Raw genomic sequence first — 18,164 nt, 5'->3', positions numbered from 1 at the left:
ATTTTTTTTCCTAAGACGTGTTTCACGCGGGCGAAGCCACGAACCAAACTACAGCGTATATTTACTTCTAATTCTGGCTAGGATGTAGATCTTTGATTCCCGAAGTGATCCAGGACCCTCCATCCACAGGAGACGCGACGGTGATCTACGTTGGCATCACCACAAAATGGGGGCTCACAATTCGTAACCAAGGTCAACTACGGATTTATATGGCTTTAATAGTAAAGAAATAAAATGTTGCCTCGACTTCACCTATCAATGTAGGCAGATAATATATTTAAGAATCTCAGCGATTGTTACATGTAGAAACTTGCATGCGGTATATGGTATAAATTTAGTCACAGGGGATCCACAGGAACCAGCAAAAAAAAAAGGAAAATAAAAAAAAAATAAAATAGGTGGTCTATGAGAAAAAAAGTTTGTGAACCTTTGATGTAAATCCACGGAAACTACATCGATGATCAGAGTTCTTAAAATGTGGTAAAAACACGACACGACTCCATATCGTTTTATTATAAGTGGTTGAGAAACAACACGTGACTGCATTGGTCTCTCGACCAATCACAAACATCAAAATGAAACGAATTTTTAGGAGTCGCTTTTTTTTGAATATTCTAATGGGACAGAGTTATCTTTATAACTAAAACGTGTTTTTTTTTCATAAACCATTTTGAAGATGCCAACCGTTATCCTTGCTTATATGGTCTCGATAGCGTAGTTGTAACGCAGTGGGATAACCGCACTAGGGTCTTGAGTTCAAACCCCAGGTCGGCGAAGATTGGTATTGTGCCAAGTAAATGCCAATATGCCCCTTACTACATGCAAAGTATCGTAGCCGTCGACATGTGGTAAACGCTCTGCCTATCCCTGAAAAGAGAAAAAGCTTCACGTGATAAACCATTATCGCTACAAATATCCCTAAATCACTCTAGTTATCAATAGTGCCATCTATACGACGCATTCGACTTAAAAATCTAATTTAATTCAAATATTTAAATATTGAAGCAAAATACAATGATAAAAGTAACCTTTATGGTAATCCAAATCATAGTCTATTTGTCTTGAATCAAATCCGTGCAGCGGTTACAACGTTTACTTCTAACAAACATCCAAATAACCAAACCTTCAAAAATTTTCACAAACATTAGCATAACAATATTAGTAAAATTCATCCTTATTTTGTATATCATAAGTTATATTTCTTGTTATTGTTTGCCCACAGACGTATCCGGACGAGCGTGCATGCCGCCGAGAGCGGCCGGCCCCCGGGCTGTTCACCTCCATCAAACTTCCTGAGGCCGAGCCCCCAAACGGAGTGGCGCCCCTGCTCGACTTCCCGCGGGGGCGCATGCGACCAGTTACCTTCCTAGGCGAGGGACCTCATGGCAGTGTGAGTAGTACCTTTGTAGACACCTCTTTGATCTTTTTGAGATTAGCACATGTTTAGCTTTGTTGTATTTTTAGTGATGTCAAGAAAATATCGTTTTAAATAAATTCCGTGTCGCCTTAAAATCGTTTTTAAAATGTAAATGATGACATTGTAACCTAGAGGGAGTTTTTAGCAGAGCTGTTTAGATAATCATTTGTTAGAGATGTAGGACACACCAATACTATCTCTGCACCATTAAAATTATTTATTTAAATGAATACAACCAATAGCATTGAGTTATCAGCTATAAAGCTCATGAAAACATGTCGGCCTTATCATTCTCTCGAACAATTAAGTCTTTATTGAAGCAGTTTGAACAAATTGTGGTGATTTCCGCAGTTATTTTAGTTTTACGGCATTGTTAAGGTGCTTTTGACGTGAATGAGCTAAGTAATATTATTAAACTGCAAAATGTATGCATATTTCACGTCACCCGTTTCAATTTATAATAGGAATAGTTTATTAGTTCAGCAACAGTGCCTGCTGCTACAAGCTAGGCTGCGGTAAGCGTTTGTATGAAACCATTGAATGAAACACCATATTAGAGTTTACTTTTATTTCGCATGAAATTTTTGTAATTTAGCTGTATTATGAATAGCAATATCAGTCGAGGAACGCCATAACATTGTCTTGTTTTTTCGGGTTCTCCTCTTCCTCTGGCGTGGTCTTCTGCAGCACGCTGAAGTTCGATTTGGACTTGTCTGGTTGGCTGCTTTTCGGCTCCTCCAACTGTTTCTTCGAGAGTTCCGTGATTTCGTTCAGCTTCTCTGTGATCTCTGTCACGTGGATGATGTCGTTCGGTTCGGTTTTCTCCAGCGTCTTGCGAAGGTCTTCTTCCTTATTTAACGGCTCATCGCTTCCTGTAAACAAATATTTGTAAACCGGATCACTATCACGGATGTGTCAAAACACTACAATAAGCTTTACCTTTCATAAACAGATTGTCGACAGAGAGCCTCTTTCTCAAATTCCTAAAAAAAGTATCCATATTTATATTTTCTTGTTATTGAAAGACTGTCTTTTACAATATCCCAAACATGATTTTATTGTCAGATGTCAAGGTTTTGTATGATTTTTTTCGAGTCTTTTCATGTGACAGTTGTGATAGAAAGACGACAGCGGTTTCATCGGAAAGCAAAAAGTTTGCCTAACAAATTTCTCGTGAACATCGAATGTTCTTTTTCCGCTTTATAAATTATTACGAGAATGGAACAAGAAATATGGCTGGTAATTACCCTAAATACAACAAACAATAGGCAAAGCGCTGTAGTTAGTAAATATTAATGAATATTAATCACAGTGCGAGCTGATAGCGGAGTAAACTGCGGCATACTCGTATAATTATCGCCTATTGCCAAACGGTTTAGCTTAATCTGGCGACCAGCTGCGACGTCCCACCGTTATTAAATTTAAATTAACATGTTGCCAACGAAATCATTGATGTAAGTACGTATTTATTTTATACGGCTAATACGTAGTACGGTGCAGATATTGAATTTATTAAATAAAAACAAATTACCGTTAAAAATATTTGACCCATCATAATCATATTAACCAGTCTCAGTAAAAATATATATTTAGATAAATTATAAAACTATTGTATAGAGAACAATCAATAAAAGCATGATGTAAAATAATGCGGTGTCTACGATAAACTGCGAGGATTTCATTTTCAAGACACGTCGAAAAAGTTTCTTATAATTATCGCCATGAAAGTATTCCGTGTGTGATGTGAATTGTCATTGAGAAGAGCCAGGTGGCGGCGGCCCTAATTCACTTTGTTTGCACATCCTTAATGAAAATACAACAGCGGCACGCGCCTCTGTTTGCCCAACATTTCTGTGGCCGCGCCAGCCGTCCGCGGGTTCTACATGATAAGATATGGGCAAGCATTATTGCGGTTAAGCTGGTATTTGGTACCAAATAATCTTAAGAATTATTAATTCAAAATAATTTTCTATTTCTTGACATAGGCTGAACGTAAACTACACAATAATGTGTAAAATGTTGTTGAAAGAAAAAACGATTTATAATTATTAGTGCTTGATGTCTGTTTTTGAATTTGGAATGAAATAGGTACTATTCCTTACTCCATTGATGAACAACTTAATCCACTTATCCGCCTTATTTGGTTAAGACAAATCCAGGACCAAATGCGAACACTATTTTTATTGAATAAGAATATGAAAAAAAAATAAAAAAGAATTTTTATGTTTAGTGTGGTGATGTAGTGATGTACTCGCCCGTGACATCATAGAAACAAGTACAGCGAACAAACATACACTTCAACTATCTCTGTTAAGCGTGAAATATAAATATGCACATAAAATTGACCCTCACACATTTAAAATCATATGAAATAACTATACTCAATAACTGTGTCCGAATTTTGAAATCAATTAACTAAGTCCGTTCCATTACCCCTTTAGCCGAGTGCGGCTTAACAGTAGGCGGTGAACCTCAGTAAACGACGGATTAACCAACGTTAGTTCGGCAGCGTGGTTATTGGCGTCTCGACGGTTATTAGACAATCAGTCAGATGGGTAGATAATTGGTAGCTGAAATCATGCGATGCTATGTCGTCCACCCGACCGCTAGCTCCTGGCACCCAGGGACAGTTCATGCCAACTATCGCGTATAACATGATTTGGATCAAGTTAACGTTTTTATAATGACCCTGCCAAATGTGTCCAGTTTGATATCACGTGCATTACATGTCACGTCAATTATTCAGCGATTGAACGCCGCAATTTTATTCGATTTGTTTAAATTTTGTTGTTTATCTGTAAAAGTGTGTTTTTACTTTTCATATATCGATTCTCGGCCCCGAAATTATACCGGCACCTGGACTCAGCCGGCCGATTAGACAGCTTACGGGTCTTGTAGGGTTGCCACCGTTTAATACCCTTTCCGGATAATCCCGTTTTGTTTAACCATTCCCCGGTATATCTATACTTTGAAGGGCTGCATTTTAGTAACTCTAGCGTAAGTGTAAATTATACTGTTAGTAGTTATTAAACTGTTAGTTTTCGAAATATTTTTTATACATCATTGACATTACTTTCTTTATAATTTTTAGAATGTCTTTACTACATCATGGGTCCAATGATAGCTCTTCGTATTTTTAAAACGTTTAACTATTTTATCTAACTTATGACTATCCCATTTTCTAGAGTTTTTAATAACCTAATAGCCTAAAGTAGAACATTTTCGCGTGGTAATCCTGCCCTGCCCCTGCCCCTGACCTGCTCCCCCCCTTGTAATTGCCGCCAAGCGCGGCGGCCCTAAAATGGATACATTGATGTTATAATAACAACTCTGTATAATATTTGAATATACTTTTTAATTAACCGAGATAAGGTAAAAACAAGAATTCTAACAAAAAGAAAACACCTAAACCCCTGGAGAGAAATGTGGGGGATATTAAAATTAATTCTTGGAATTTTTCCATGTACGTTTGTTTGGGACCGCGTTCCGTTTGAAATATGCTCTTTATGTCATCAAGTACGTTATTAAGGCATTTTTGTTTGAACAAAACGGGCTTAATTAAAGATTTTTTGTACAACTAAATGTAGGGCGCAGCTTGCTTGGAGACATCTGACGCTTGAGCAATAAATATATAACAATGTATGTAGCTTTGCGAGATACGGCAATACATATTTACACAAACTATCTTGATGGCGTAATTGTAACAAATCGGTACTACTACGACTACAGCGCTGAGGTTCTGGGTTCGAATCGCGGGTCGGGCCAAAATATAATAACTCAGTCGCAGCTCGGAGTCAGGAAGTTGTGATTTCTCAATAACATTCACTTACAGCTCCGCCCCATTAAAGTTCTCATTCAGAATATAAACTAATCTATACCGCTCAGAGATAATTACATAATGAAAGTATTTTCGGAATTCAAACAGCTATTTCCCGAATTAAACGTGTTTAAACAAAGAAACCATCTCTTATCTGGCTACGTTTGCCCATGTCATCAAACAGTCGATATCTTCAGGCGACTTTGACATGTTATGCTTATAATCCCGTGTCATTAAGCGGTTTGGCCGTGTCTAATTAACGGAAATAAGCCGGCCATTCCCGGAACACGGTACGTATTAATATTGACATTGGTATAACACAAGGTTGGTTACTGTAACTAATAGTGCGAGGTATAGAGGTAAGATGGTTGGGAGGGGCTGTAAATAAACTATGAATTGAAGATATCGCGTGTTTTGATGCATACGTCTTAAATATATTAATTTAAATAGGCACATACTATTATAATGAAATCATTTATATGCGTTTAGAAGAAAACAGATTTCAAATTATTATGAAGGCTGAGGCGGGGGGAGCGGGTGTCTCAAAGCGTTAATTATGTATAATAATAATATCAGCCCTGTATTATATACTTTCCCACTGCTGAGCACGGGCCTCCTCTACTACTGAGAGGGATTAGGCCTTAGTCCACCACGCTGGCCTAGTGCGGATTGGTAGACTTCACACACCTTCGAAATTCCTATAGGGAACTTCTCACATGTGCAGGTTTCCTCACGATGTTTTCCTTCACCGTTAAAGCAAGCGATAATTCACATAGAATACACACATAAAATTTATGAATATATTTATTATTCTATAATTCATATAAAAACAACGTCAATTTAGTAAATTCCATTTTTAAATTTACATTGTACGTTAAAGATTTTACTGCAAAAGATAAATATCGCCGGTCTGGCATTTAATCTGCACCTTTTAAAATAATTGCCCTCATTACTTCACCTTTCGATCGCTATAAGCACTTTTATTCATATCCAAAGTACTTTTATTCATACCTGTGTCGTAATTACTGGATTGTAACAAACAAAGTCTTTTATTTGGTTTATTTATAATGGGGCTATAAAGTTCATAGTCCATTTATTAGGTTTATTACTTTGCCTTCTATTACAACTACATTTCTTGTTATTTTCTGATATTTTGTACCTGCCGTTTAAACGAATTTCTTATTATTATCTCTTATTATATTCTTTGAGTTATTTGCGATCATATACCTTCAATAAACTTATAGAAATGGCATATTATGGCATATACCTAACACTTGAGGATACCTATCACCAAATTTAACAGGAATAAAACATGATTATACTATCACACAATTCTAAGTCTCTTGCTGTATTTTCAAAGATATAGGGAAGTGCATTTTATTAAATTCTAAGGTCGGATATTTTGTACCTCCGCCCCGCTTCAATGTGCAGGCTTCCTTAGTTTCCTTGGCCATTCGTCTCCTGTCAGCCGTATGCCACATAACCCTGCTTTTCATCGCCTGTGATAAGCTGACGACAGCTCACGTAATCGCTCAGTCCACGTAGATAGCCTGTGCCAATGATTTATTACCTGAGACTTCGTCAGAAATGAACATTTTAATACAAAATGTTTGTTACAACTACGAATATAATCACTATTTCTTGCTCGACTTTGATGTTCGAAGTCTGTTTCTGGCTCGTTCTTTTCAGCTTCAATGCGCACAGGCCCTTACAATGTGCAATCATTTGCACACGTATTATCTTGGATAGGTATATTTAGTAGATGAGATAGCTTCGATCTTACCTATAAAAGCGAAGAATTAAATAATTTTGCGAAATGTAATTTTGAATACAATAGATGTTATTATCGATGAGCGAGCTAGTACACCGCATTCATTCTCAGCGTGAAAGGGGCTAGAACGTTGATCTACAAAAGTACCCATAAAAATTGATTACTGGCCGTAGCAAGAGTATGCAATCTTGCCCACGCTCCCCGCCGGCCTCCTCGCGCCACCACACCCCCGGCTTGCAGCGTTTATTTTCCCTATTTTTATAATTAACAATGTACCAGTCAATATATGCATAGAGCCATGAAATTGAATTTAAAACGAGTGTGAAGCGTTAAGGGAAATATTAAATTTTAGCGTCATTTTTTAAGTGTGGACAAAAACATCTTGCTTACCCTAACGGAATAAAAAAGGGGAGATAGAGCACTCTACTGTTAATGGAACGATATTAAAAAATAATTATCGTGTGAATCACGAGCTTTTGAATGTAAAAATGCTAATTTCGCAGACGAGAGTATGCAAATGTTTTGCGCCAAATAGGTAAGTGCCGTGTATATAACACATTCGGGTTTTTTTTACATGCTTATTGCAACTGTGGATTAGCTGTCGAATGTCTGTATCCTAATTATTTTCCAATGATAAAATATTAAGAGTACTTTCACAATAGCATTTATTACTTTTATTGTTTCCTCGCAAACAAAATTTTTCAGATTTTTAAGATTATCCGCGACTGAATTACAATTTATATCTTTTACATTTAAGTATTTTCAAAACAAACAAAAGCATGGCAGATATTTCATTATATAACTGATATTATAGCTCCAGCGCATATATTTGAGACCTCCTCATCACTTTATTGATTATTTATTAACACGATTCAAGTATAATAAACATAAAACATCTCCATTACGAATTCTCGAAACTAAATTATGCACGAAATGTGGAACGACATCCTTTTTTATTTAGTTTTCATTTTAGCTCGTAAATAATACGAACGAAAGAAAACAAATTCCCGCCATAAATATTTATAAACCGTCTTATCATTATCATAAACAATCCATATCTACGTTGATGAAAAATTTGTATAATTTTTTTAACATGACATTTTGCTTCGTTATTTCTGTGCTGATGAAAGAATAACAGCGGCCGCCATAACGTTAAAATAAGAGCAAATTTTATAAAAACACGCCAAGATTTTTCCATGTTTCGTAATATGTATAAAACAATATTTTATATCATTTTGTTGGAACCGCATTCGCGATGTTAACCTGTTGCTATATGATAGCAAACATTTTGAGAGCCAAACTAATCTTACTTATATACAATATCACCTTATAGTCTACATTAGATCAACTTGCCGATTTATGGACCAAGCATTCGACTTCTTCTGCAATTCATACACACAAATCTATATTTATAAAATTGTTCTTATTCTGAACTATATAATATTGTCAAAAAGAATTCGATAAGCAATATTTCGTTAGTTTAAAAATCAAACGTGCTACACAAATATATGGTTTAAAATGCCACAAAAAATCTATGAAAACCAACGTCGTTCTAAACAAAAAAGGGTGTGATTTTTCTCAAGGCCTGGAAATCCGTTGAGCGCGAAAGCATTTTCTACGCTCGGTAAATTTAGAAACTGGGCCAAAGTAGGCCTAGGCGAAATATACAGGAAACTACCACCCTCACAACATTACGTGCTTAAGAACTATCTCCGTGATATACCCGCGTGTCGTAGAATAAAAATGTAAATTCGCAACATCCTCTCCAACCAAATCTGATAGTAAACCTGTTCCGTAAATCGGCAATATTTTCATGAAAATATTGAGCGTAACGTTTCGACGAGCATGCTTGTTGTTGAAATGACTTCCATATCTTTACAGGATTACGTTAAGGCCAGTTTTCCTACGCATTTACCCGTAAAATGAACCTTAGCGTTAAGTTATCTACGAAAAACAATTCTTAATTAAATTCAATTGAAATTATATTCTTAATAATTTGGTACTTAATATTTTTACATTATATCAAATGTCTAAATTGCTAACTACTGAACAATAATTAATACACTGGTCATCAATGCGATTAAATTAGTTTAACATATCCTAGTAACGTTTGTCTATGGAGCTACGTGACTAACAAATTTGCGAATTAGCAGGGTATTTTATACCTGTTCTCAGCGGCGTCGTATTTTCTCCACTTTTTATTAGGTAGGATTAGGGCGAAATATGATTGGAATTCGTTTGTACTTTTTATATAATACCCGCTGTTGGACACAAGTCTCCTCTACGACTGAGAGACCTTAGACCACCACGTTAGCCTAACGCGTTTTGGCGAACTTCACACACCTCTAAAAAATTTTTATCAACTTATTTTAATAAAATAAAATTAGCAAACTCATCTTCTTGGCACGACTTCCCTACCTTAGGAATACTTTACTCAATACAGTAGATACCATGTTTTGTTTTTGCCAACAGCTCCAGATCTGCGAGACGGATGGAATCGAAGAATTGAGCGACGAGGAATCACCGAGTGGGGGCCGCCGTCGGCTTGTTGTTGTAAAAACCCTATGGCGCGGCTGCCATAACGATATCAAGTGAGTACATTTTACATCTTTGTAGCCAGTGTAGCTACTGGACATCAGACTTAACATCTCATGTCTCAGGATGGCGAGCGCAGTGGAATACAAAACAATACTTTGCAATTCAAAGTGTTGGATGGTGTCTCTACTATTTATGGGCGGTCGTATCGCTTAACATCAGGCGCAAGGCAAGCCAGTCTCGTTATTCAAATCAATAAAAATAATCTCTAACCTGTACCGTCGTATCTCAAGACAATTTGCTTTACGATATCTACCACCTGTCCACAGTAAATTCATTTATTAGCGTATTTTTAAACTAAGGGCGTCCTTGCGTGTTATGCACCCGACTTACAACCTAAACTTGCTCTGTATTATAAAGCTCGCACTACAGTAATAAAATATTTTGACTCCTAGTTCATTGTATTTACTCTTTTTTGTCGTAAATGTTCGCTTAGAACGTGGGTATATAATAAAAGTATAGTCAGGACTAAAGCATACGATCTAGTTGTCTATTGGCTTAAATATTCATTACCGTGTCGCAGAATAAAACAGACCCTGACACCTTTGCCTTATCACTCCACAAAGTCCACGCTGAACAATTAGTCCACATGCCACAGGGTTTACGAATCGTCCAAGCATTAAAACTGGCCGAAACTAACCCGAAATACGCTAATAGTTTAGTCGAGTAGCAACTATTTAATAATTTAACGTGTCTGGACACCTCGACTGCATTTACTGTGTTTAGACACGCTGAGTTACTATATTACTCGATAAATTACTTGCGCAGTTTGAACTAAGCTTTAGTCATCCATCTCGTCTAGAAAAATTAGATACATGAATGACAGCCGAGCACGTCGTACCTATTATCTCTTGTTAACGATCAGTTCGAACCCAACTTTGAACGTTCGGTAAATAGGTTCCGTGTGGAGACCGCATTCGGTAGAATTAGTACGTTGTACGTGAATACCTACGAAATGATAGCAGTAACTGGATTAAACAAACCGACATACTGACCGTGCAGAGTGGAGTGTATGAATAATGACGAAAAAGTAAGGATTTGATTATACTGTAGTTGAGGTTGGGTTCGTCGTATTAAGACTGTCGGTTTTTAACGGTTCTTAGCGGACTATCGATATTAAATCCATGACTACAACATAGGTTTCATTATAGCGTGACAAAATTGTATCTACATGAATAGACTTGTAGATTTCTTAAGATTACTGATTATATAAGAAAAATCCTCATCCATGTAGGCAATTTCCAATAGCTTCCTTTGCAACAACTTCCTAAAGAAAAATGATATCGTCAATGTTTGTCAACAGAGCGGCGTTTGCCCGCGAGGCTACGTGGGGCGCCGGCCTGAAACACCCTCAACTAGCCAGAGTTCTCGGATTAAGTCTGCTCGAACCCCCGTGCGCTGCTCTCGACCGAGGCGAGGCTGCGCCCCTGCCCAACGTGCTCAGGATGGACAGGAAATTGAGGCAAGACTCACTGCATTACACTAGTAACGGGGCCCCGATTCCGCTGAGTCCAAAGCGCGAATTTCAAGATTACTCAATTTTCTAGTTTTAAACTCTTCAGCAATCGTTGTAAATTTTGAGTTACAGTCCAGCTCGCTGTAACGAGATCAATTTTCAACTTCTCATGTCGGGGATTTTGGCGCAACTATGTTTAAACAAGTTCTATAACTAAGCGAAATAACATCGTGCGATGTTTAGCGAATGAGGCCATGTTGTTGTTATTTTAACAGGTTCGTTGGAGGAATTTACAAGTTAATGACTTGGTAGCATCTAATTTGGTGACTTCAGATAACACTACTGGCGTGTATGTGCAAGTGGGTTTGGGTAAATCGTCACTCCCAAATATTACTACATCAGTAACATGTACTCGAATCAAAATGTCACAAATTTTTCGTAGTATAAATGTTAGCTGCACAATATAAGAAACGAAGAAACCCGATTATCGATTCCGAAGCTCGCACAGCGTTTCCAAAGTATTAATATTTTTATTAATTACAACCAAATGGAAATAATTATTTAATATTATGAAAATAGTCAAAATGTTTGTAGCTGACGATAATAGTAATCGACCATTGTCACCTTACAAATCCACGCCATATGGGTGTAAATACAATGCTTCCATACCATTTCAGCTATTCGAGTTTGATACACATATGCTGTCAGATAGCAGCAGGCATGAAGTATCTGGAGTCATTCGAGTTAGTGCACCGCGATCTCGCAGCTCGGTAAGAATTTTAATATATTTTAGAATAACAGACCGGTAAACCAGTAAGTGAGCTAAATTTCGGTCAGTCAAGTTTTTAAATCTGCCACGTAAGTATGTACTTGTATTGCTAAAGGGTTCGAGCCTTGCTGACATTATATTTAAAAATCAGGATCTTATTTAATCTAACTCCCGCTAACATCGCAAAAAGAGGTTACAGCATTGTCACTGTACATGGACTTTCTATAATCAAGGATAACCTGGGCGAGTGTATTAATTCTTTAAGTAAAACTGTCTACCAAGCTACCCATATTCACGTAACTAAGTCTAAAATTCAATATGAACTAGCTAATTATTTCTACGCGTACGATTTCTCCAAATATTCATCTTCATGTTATATTATAATGCTGTCAGGATAATATTGTACCTAATTCATCAATTGCCGTTATAGGAACGTAACAGTGAGTGAAGACCTGAACGTGAAAGTGTCAGACTACGCGATGTTCTGCGAGGAGTTCATCGGCGACTACCACGTGATGCCGGACGGGTCACGGCTGCCCCTGCGCTGGATGCCCTGGGAGTGCTTGCTCATGGTGAGGGGTGCTCTTTATTCCTTGAATACAGGCTGTCCTCACTAACTTGACAGTGGATTAATGCTGTGCAATGTTATAGTATACTTATCAACAAATTATGAATAATTTCAACATGGGTAGAATGGCGTCATGCTTACTCAATTATTTGACAAGTGTTCAATTAAATTATTTATGATGTTTATTTTTTTCCCAGGGCATGTATTCCCCAGCAAGTGACGTGTGGGGCTTCGGAGTGACCGTCTGGGAAGTCCTCACCTACTGCCTCGCGAAACCATTCGAAGAAATGACCGACGACCAGGTACGGTTTTCATTTATCACTTTATATAAAGCACTTGGCAACGCGACTCTTAAAATGATGTTAAAAAGCCGACGTGCGCAGTGTTCTGACCTCTCTTGATAGGTCCTGATGACTTAAAACCAAAACTGATCTGATTAACTGGACACGGGTAAGGACGGTAGGTTTAGGATGGACAGTTTGAGTTAGGCCCCCAAAACGTTGCAGGTGGTAGCTAACGCGAGCGAGTGGCGCGCGGGCGGGCGAGGCGCGCGCGTGCCGGCCGCGCCGCCGCCGCGCTGCCGCCGCGAGCTCTACGACCTGATGCACGAGTGCTGGCGCCGCGAGCCCATGCAGCGACCCCGCTTCCACGACCTGCACCGCTTCCTGGAGCGGATGACCCACGGCTACAAACCCCCATCAAACCGCTAAATAGACTTTACCTGTGCGGGCTCCACTAACGTCAGGGCCTAAAATCGTGCGAGCTTGTCATATGATATAGGAAAACATATTTATTGTAGTTTAAGGTATAATAGCATATCGATAGCTTCTAAGACGCCCGAAGTGTCGTGGACAATCTAGGAAAATTTGAACAGACTGCATAGAGGATACGATAGGGAAATCGGGCAGTATTATAATCAGTATTAACGTAGGTTAAGTAATGTATTTAAGGTACATCGCGTCCTAATGGCGTGCCGCTTCGCGCTGTTAAGTTCGCTTGCTAACCACACAGTGTAGTGTGTACAACGTGTGTTAGCGAGCGCGCAGAACACACAATAAACACCTAGGACGTATCGATGTTTCCGATGTTAATCGGAGTCGATGCTTAGAGCGGCTAAATTGGTTTCTGAAGCCGCTCGCACCAGTGCGCTTGTAAAGATTGCACTTATCGATACCGATGCCGGTTCAGAAATCGATTAGTTGCGGTTTAAATGATGTTGCTCCCAATGTCTAGTCACAAACTTCACTTGACCATTGCGAGCTGTTGGACGGGGTTGGCAGGAGCATCGTTTTCGCGTACCTTTTCACGCTAATTCCAGCGCCCTTCGCCTAGCGCTCCCATGTTCTTCCACTATCATTGCCTTTACGGCAAGCCCCTATTTTAAGTACTACTTTAATGTACGATAGAAACATTTCATCGCACATGATATTAATTAAATAAATCAAAGAGACAAGAATCATGTCATTTATCTTTTCGCCGGCAATATATATAGAGACAGGATTAATTTCATAAGCACCCAAAGTATACTAGTGCCATATGAATTTTTTTTAAACATACGCTACTGTAGAAGCGAACTGTAAAGGCTGTGAGCGTCACGTAAATCAGATGGATACGGCACGGAAGAACAAACCATCCAACCCTAACGGTCACACTATTTATTAGTCACACACTTCGAAGTATATTTTATGTAGGCAGCACAGGCAGAAATAGACGCGAAGAAGGAAAAATACTAATTAGACGATTATAAAATAGACACTACGCGACAGGTAACGAGTAACAGGCATGCAATACGTGCCGTGGATTGGAACTGGGATTTTTCGTCGGACTCTTGCGCCCGATAGCTGTAACTCGGATGCCTTCGGAAGTATTCCAGCCTTTAAACCTACGGTTGGGATATTTTCGAGGGCAAAGGCGAATTGTAGACCCGTGATCATCGATTTGGACACCTCTGATGATATCCGAAGTGGATCAGGCTGACATTCGCAACTCGAAGGCGTTCGGATGCATTCGGGTTTCGAATCTGAGATTTGGATTCGGCTGGCCGTTTTGAACGCATTCGAGCTCCGAATTTTAGCTATGTGGCGTAAGTGTGTCAACATATATCCCAGGGACTTACTCACGACATGTGTAGCTTCCAGCTGTCGGATGTCAGTTACACAATACCAGTCGCGTAGTGCCTATTTTCTTTTATTCCCTAGTTGCTATCTTCCGTTCCTCGCAATGTCTTCTACGGCCTATGCTAATCTGAACTGTCACTCGAATTTGAACCCTATCTCTATTGTCATGGTTACGCTAACGGCTTTTCTTATTGCTTCTACAGTAGCTTCACCACATCCTTAGTTATCTGTAAAAATCTAATATATTTAATTAAGATCATGCCGTCAGCTCTGAACATCTATTTATTGCGTGCTGCCGAGCGGCAATTGTTTTTATCGAATATTTAAGTAGTAGCCTTCTAGACTAGGAGCGGGCCATGCTTTGAACTTCAACATCACACCAGTTTCCGACCTGACTTTTAAGTCAGATGATGCAAGATCTAAAATGGAAAGCAAAACATAATGGTGATTTCAAATCAAGGTCGGCCGTTGGTCTATAGTATATCCAAAGTCTAACTCCTATTTTTTTAACCTGTTTTAAAAATGTAAGGTTGTATTTTGGGAGGTGGAGAAGGCCTCCAGGGCGTCGTTAGCCCCCTGTGCTTCTTGTTTTCTTCGATCAGGCACGTAAGGTTGAGGTCACACTGCCTCCGCAAATATCGATGTAACAAAGCGAATTTCATGAGAGAGATATTTTAGTAACACGAATGTGATCGACATATGATCGTGAAGGGCCAATTTTTGGATGGTGACGTTGTTCTGTTTGCTTTTAAATCAATATTTTCGGGCGCGGCGTGTCAGCATATGTCACAATGTGACTCACACCGAATTACTCATTTAGCTATAGCTTTCAACCTTGTCTTGTTGCCACCCCCACGTAGCTGTAAGACATATTACATTAATCACTTGATGTTTCAATAGTACGGTGTATTTGATGTCACGTAAGATTATTCAATAAGTAATTAATATTTACTCGAAACCGTAATATAGTTGTGGCGGCCGCACTTCATTGTCACGACTTATACCATCAAAACTGGTAACCGACGTGGGTACACATTTGTATTAACAGTAACAGATTAATTTGTCAAAAAATTATAATACCATTTAATTTCAACTTAACAAACCTACATACCATCGCATAGATTTACCTAGATTGGTGGACGTTTCCCCTACAAATGACCTAAGAGACACTTCCATAATAGTATGAGTTCAATTTTATCAACTAAACTTTGCTCTTTTTGGCAATTTAAGACTCGTTCAAAATTTGCAACATTCGTTGTGAGATAAACATCTTAAGTTTCGACACCCACGGTACAATGAAGTGAGGTCTGCTATTTTTTTCATATCTAAATGTGCGTGGAACACCTACCCCATCCTAGACCTCGGAGCTAACGGCCGCGAGGAGTCAGCCCTTTTTTATCAAAACCATTGTCTTTTGTACATAGCGTCATTTCATCAGTCAGTCAATCAGTCAGTCAGTGGCGAAAGGCAATTACTTCCAGACGAGAACGTTATAGTACTGTTTCGTTTTGTATAATACCTACTCCGTAAATATATACTTATAGTAGATTACAGTTGGTTACGTCTAATATAAATTATAAATAACAGAACAGAAACTCAACAGGTTGTACAACGTAGTACGTGATAAATGTTGTCTTTATATTTAAACAATAGCAATGTCTGCAATTAAACAAATTATCACCTGTGTTTTATATCTAAATTTTTTTATGACACTTTTTAAAGCAGCTCAATGGATTTGTTGTCCTCTCGCCACTGCTTAGAGTTTACTGCATTTAAAACTGTCTACATAAGCCACGTATTTCTCATGTTTGCATTATACCGGCCTGATGGGCCAATACCCTTTTCCGGTAGTTTTAATAACCTACCTTTAAAAAAAATACTGGCCGGTCAGTTACATTTTTATTTAAAAATAAATCACATCGATTTTTTACAAATCACAGTATTGGCCAGACACAGTTTCATTTTTAAAAATAAATCTTATCGATTTTTTACACATTACAATAGAACAATATCAAAAATGGTCAGTAACAGTTCCACGTAAAAAAAATACTATAATTTTACAAATCACAGTAGAACAATCACAATACTGGCCAGTCAGTTACATTTTAAAAAATAATATTCTTGAAATTTTACAAATATAATCCAATAGAAACCAAATAACCAGGTTAATTTATAAAAAAAACACCTTAACATTTCTGATCCAGATACGATTTACATCTGTTAACCATATTTTATAAGCATTCAAGGGTTAATGCCGGTACAGAGTAAGCAATACGTTTTGTGTAGACGTTTTAATGTATTTAATAGCGACATTGCGCAGGAGTCGCGGAGATAACAATATGACGTTCATTGCAGCATGTTTCAAAATCAAGGAAAATCTTACATTTTCAAACACACGCAAATATATTTTTAGGATTAAAACAACAAGTATCAAAACAATAATTGCACCGTTTAAAACTATTAAGTTCAAACGCAATTGGTATTGGCTTAAGTATCAAAATTTCGGACAACGGGTTTATTTCAAAAAACAGATAAATTAAAACAAATTTGTACCGTTATATTTTTAAAAGTAACACAAAAAATTCATTGATTTCCATCATTTTCCGGTGATAAATTCATACCAGAACATAATTACCATCTAACGTTTATCGATATAACAATCTTGATATTCAATCCAACAAGAATCCGATGCGAGAATCGAACCTTTATGTAACAAGTCAATGATGACAACACACTATTCATGCATTGAACGTCAACACGTTATCGACTATAGATATATTAATATCCAATCGATATGCTTTGAGACAAAATGTATAGGAAGGCATGGGACACAGGGAAGTCAATTCTGTATGCAACATAAGCAACATGTGTTATGCGACAACTTCGGTATTGTACACCGCGCCTTATTTTGATAATCATACTTAATTGCGCGTCATCTGGCAACGTTGCGCTGTTGTAGTACTATTCCAATGTTGAGCATCACGTGTTGCGTCATGTTGCCTAAGGAATACTAGACAAACCCCACCATGGATTGTTTATTAGGTAAGGTTAGGTGGGTAAGAGTCTTCCATAAATATCAAAATTCTGTTTCAAAAGAGCAACATTTAGGTTTTTCTAACGGCGCAACTAGTCAAGCTGATTCATTTTGTAGATAAAAGTAACTTCGCTATAGTCCAAATATACGAATCATCTAAAAACAGTCTAAGGATTGTATTCCTAAAATTGTTATTAATTAAAAACTACAACTAAAAATCACATTTATAAACAATCTTTACATTTTGTCTCGTGGCATAAGGAATGTATTTTTCATACCTATTTAATTCACATATGTATTCTAGATACACCAAAACACTTTTAGCAAAAAAATACCATACTAATTCTAAATTGCGAACATAAAACTAAATCCGCACTCCTGCGCTTCCAAGTGCGTCTTGCGTCTGAAACTTCCGTACGAATCAACGCTCGATGTACGTTGTTATTCATCATATTGCCCAAAAGGCCATGGGTGAACAGCTAACAACTTTAAAGCGCGTCGCATAAGGACAATTGGTATCACATCATTTCATTATATTTTATTAAGAAATAGCCGACCACCTGGCCTTAAAAACTGACACTTCACAATTACGAAACATACTAACAATTTGTTGATATCTG

The 18,164-nt window shown here is 37.8% G+C and overlaps 3 protein-coding genes across 3 annotated transcripts in view; 2 read left to right on the top strand and 1 right to left on the bottom strand.

Annotated features, from left to right (window-relative positions):
- Positions 1-1,777, top strand: part of LOC115448521 (discoidin domain-containing receptor 2) — a 57,588-nt gene extending 55,811 nt beyond the window's left edge. Inside the window, exons 12-13 of the mRNA XM_037444121.1 lie at positions 1,223-1,390; positions 1,769-1,777. Of these exons, the coding sequence (XP_037300018.1) occupies positions 1,223-1,390; positions 1,769-1,777 (177 nt within the window). The remainder of the gene's footprint in view (positions 1-1,222; positions 1,391-1,768) is intronic.
- A 193-nt stretch (positions 1,778-1,970) lies between these two features.
- Positions 1,971-2,538, bottom strand: LOC115448527. The gene is made up of 2 exons (XM_030175978.1): positions 2,357-2,538; positions 1,971-2,289 (listed from the first exon to the last, which is right to left on the bottom strand). The coding sequence occupies exons 1-2, from the start codon at positions 2,415-2,417 to the stop codon at positions 2,033-2,035; spliced, it is 318 nt and encodes a 105-aa protein (XP_030031838.1). The 5' UTR covers positions 2,418-2,538; the 3' UTR covers positions 1,971-2,032.
- A 97-nt stretch (positions 2,539-2,635) lies between these two features.
- Positions 2,636-13,103, top strand: LOC119190878 (epithelial discoidin domain-containing receptor 1-like). The gene is made up of 7 exons (XM_037444120.1): positions 2,636-2,656; positions 9,478-9,596; positions 10,904-11,062; positions 11,734-11,826; positions 12,256-12,397; positions 12,591-12,695; positions 12,900-13,103. The coding sequence occupies exons 1-7, from the start codon at positions 2,636-2,638 to the stop codon at positions 13,101-13,103; spliced, it is 843 nt and encodes a 280-aa protein (XP_037300017.1).
- The last annotated feature ends 5,061 nt before the right edge of the window (positions 13,104-18,164 follow it).

This window comes from Manduca sexta, chromosome 27 (assembly GCF_014839805.1).
Source record: "Manduca sexta isolate Smith_Timp_Sample1 chromosome 27, JHU_Msex_v1.0, whole genome shotgun sequence".
NCBI classification, from domain to species: domain Eukaryota; kingdom Metazoa; phylum Arthropoda; class Insecta; order Lepidoptera; family Sphingidae; genus Manduca; species Manduca sexta.
The sequence above is the reverse complement of the archived record's forward strand: the minus strand, read 5'-3'. Positions and strand labels throughout refer to the sequence as shown.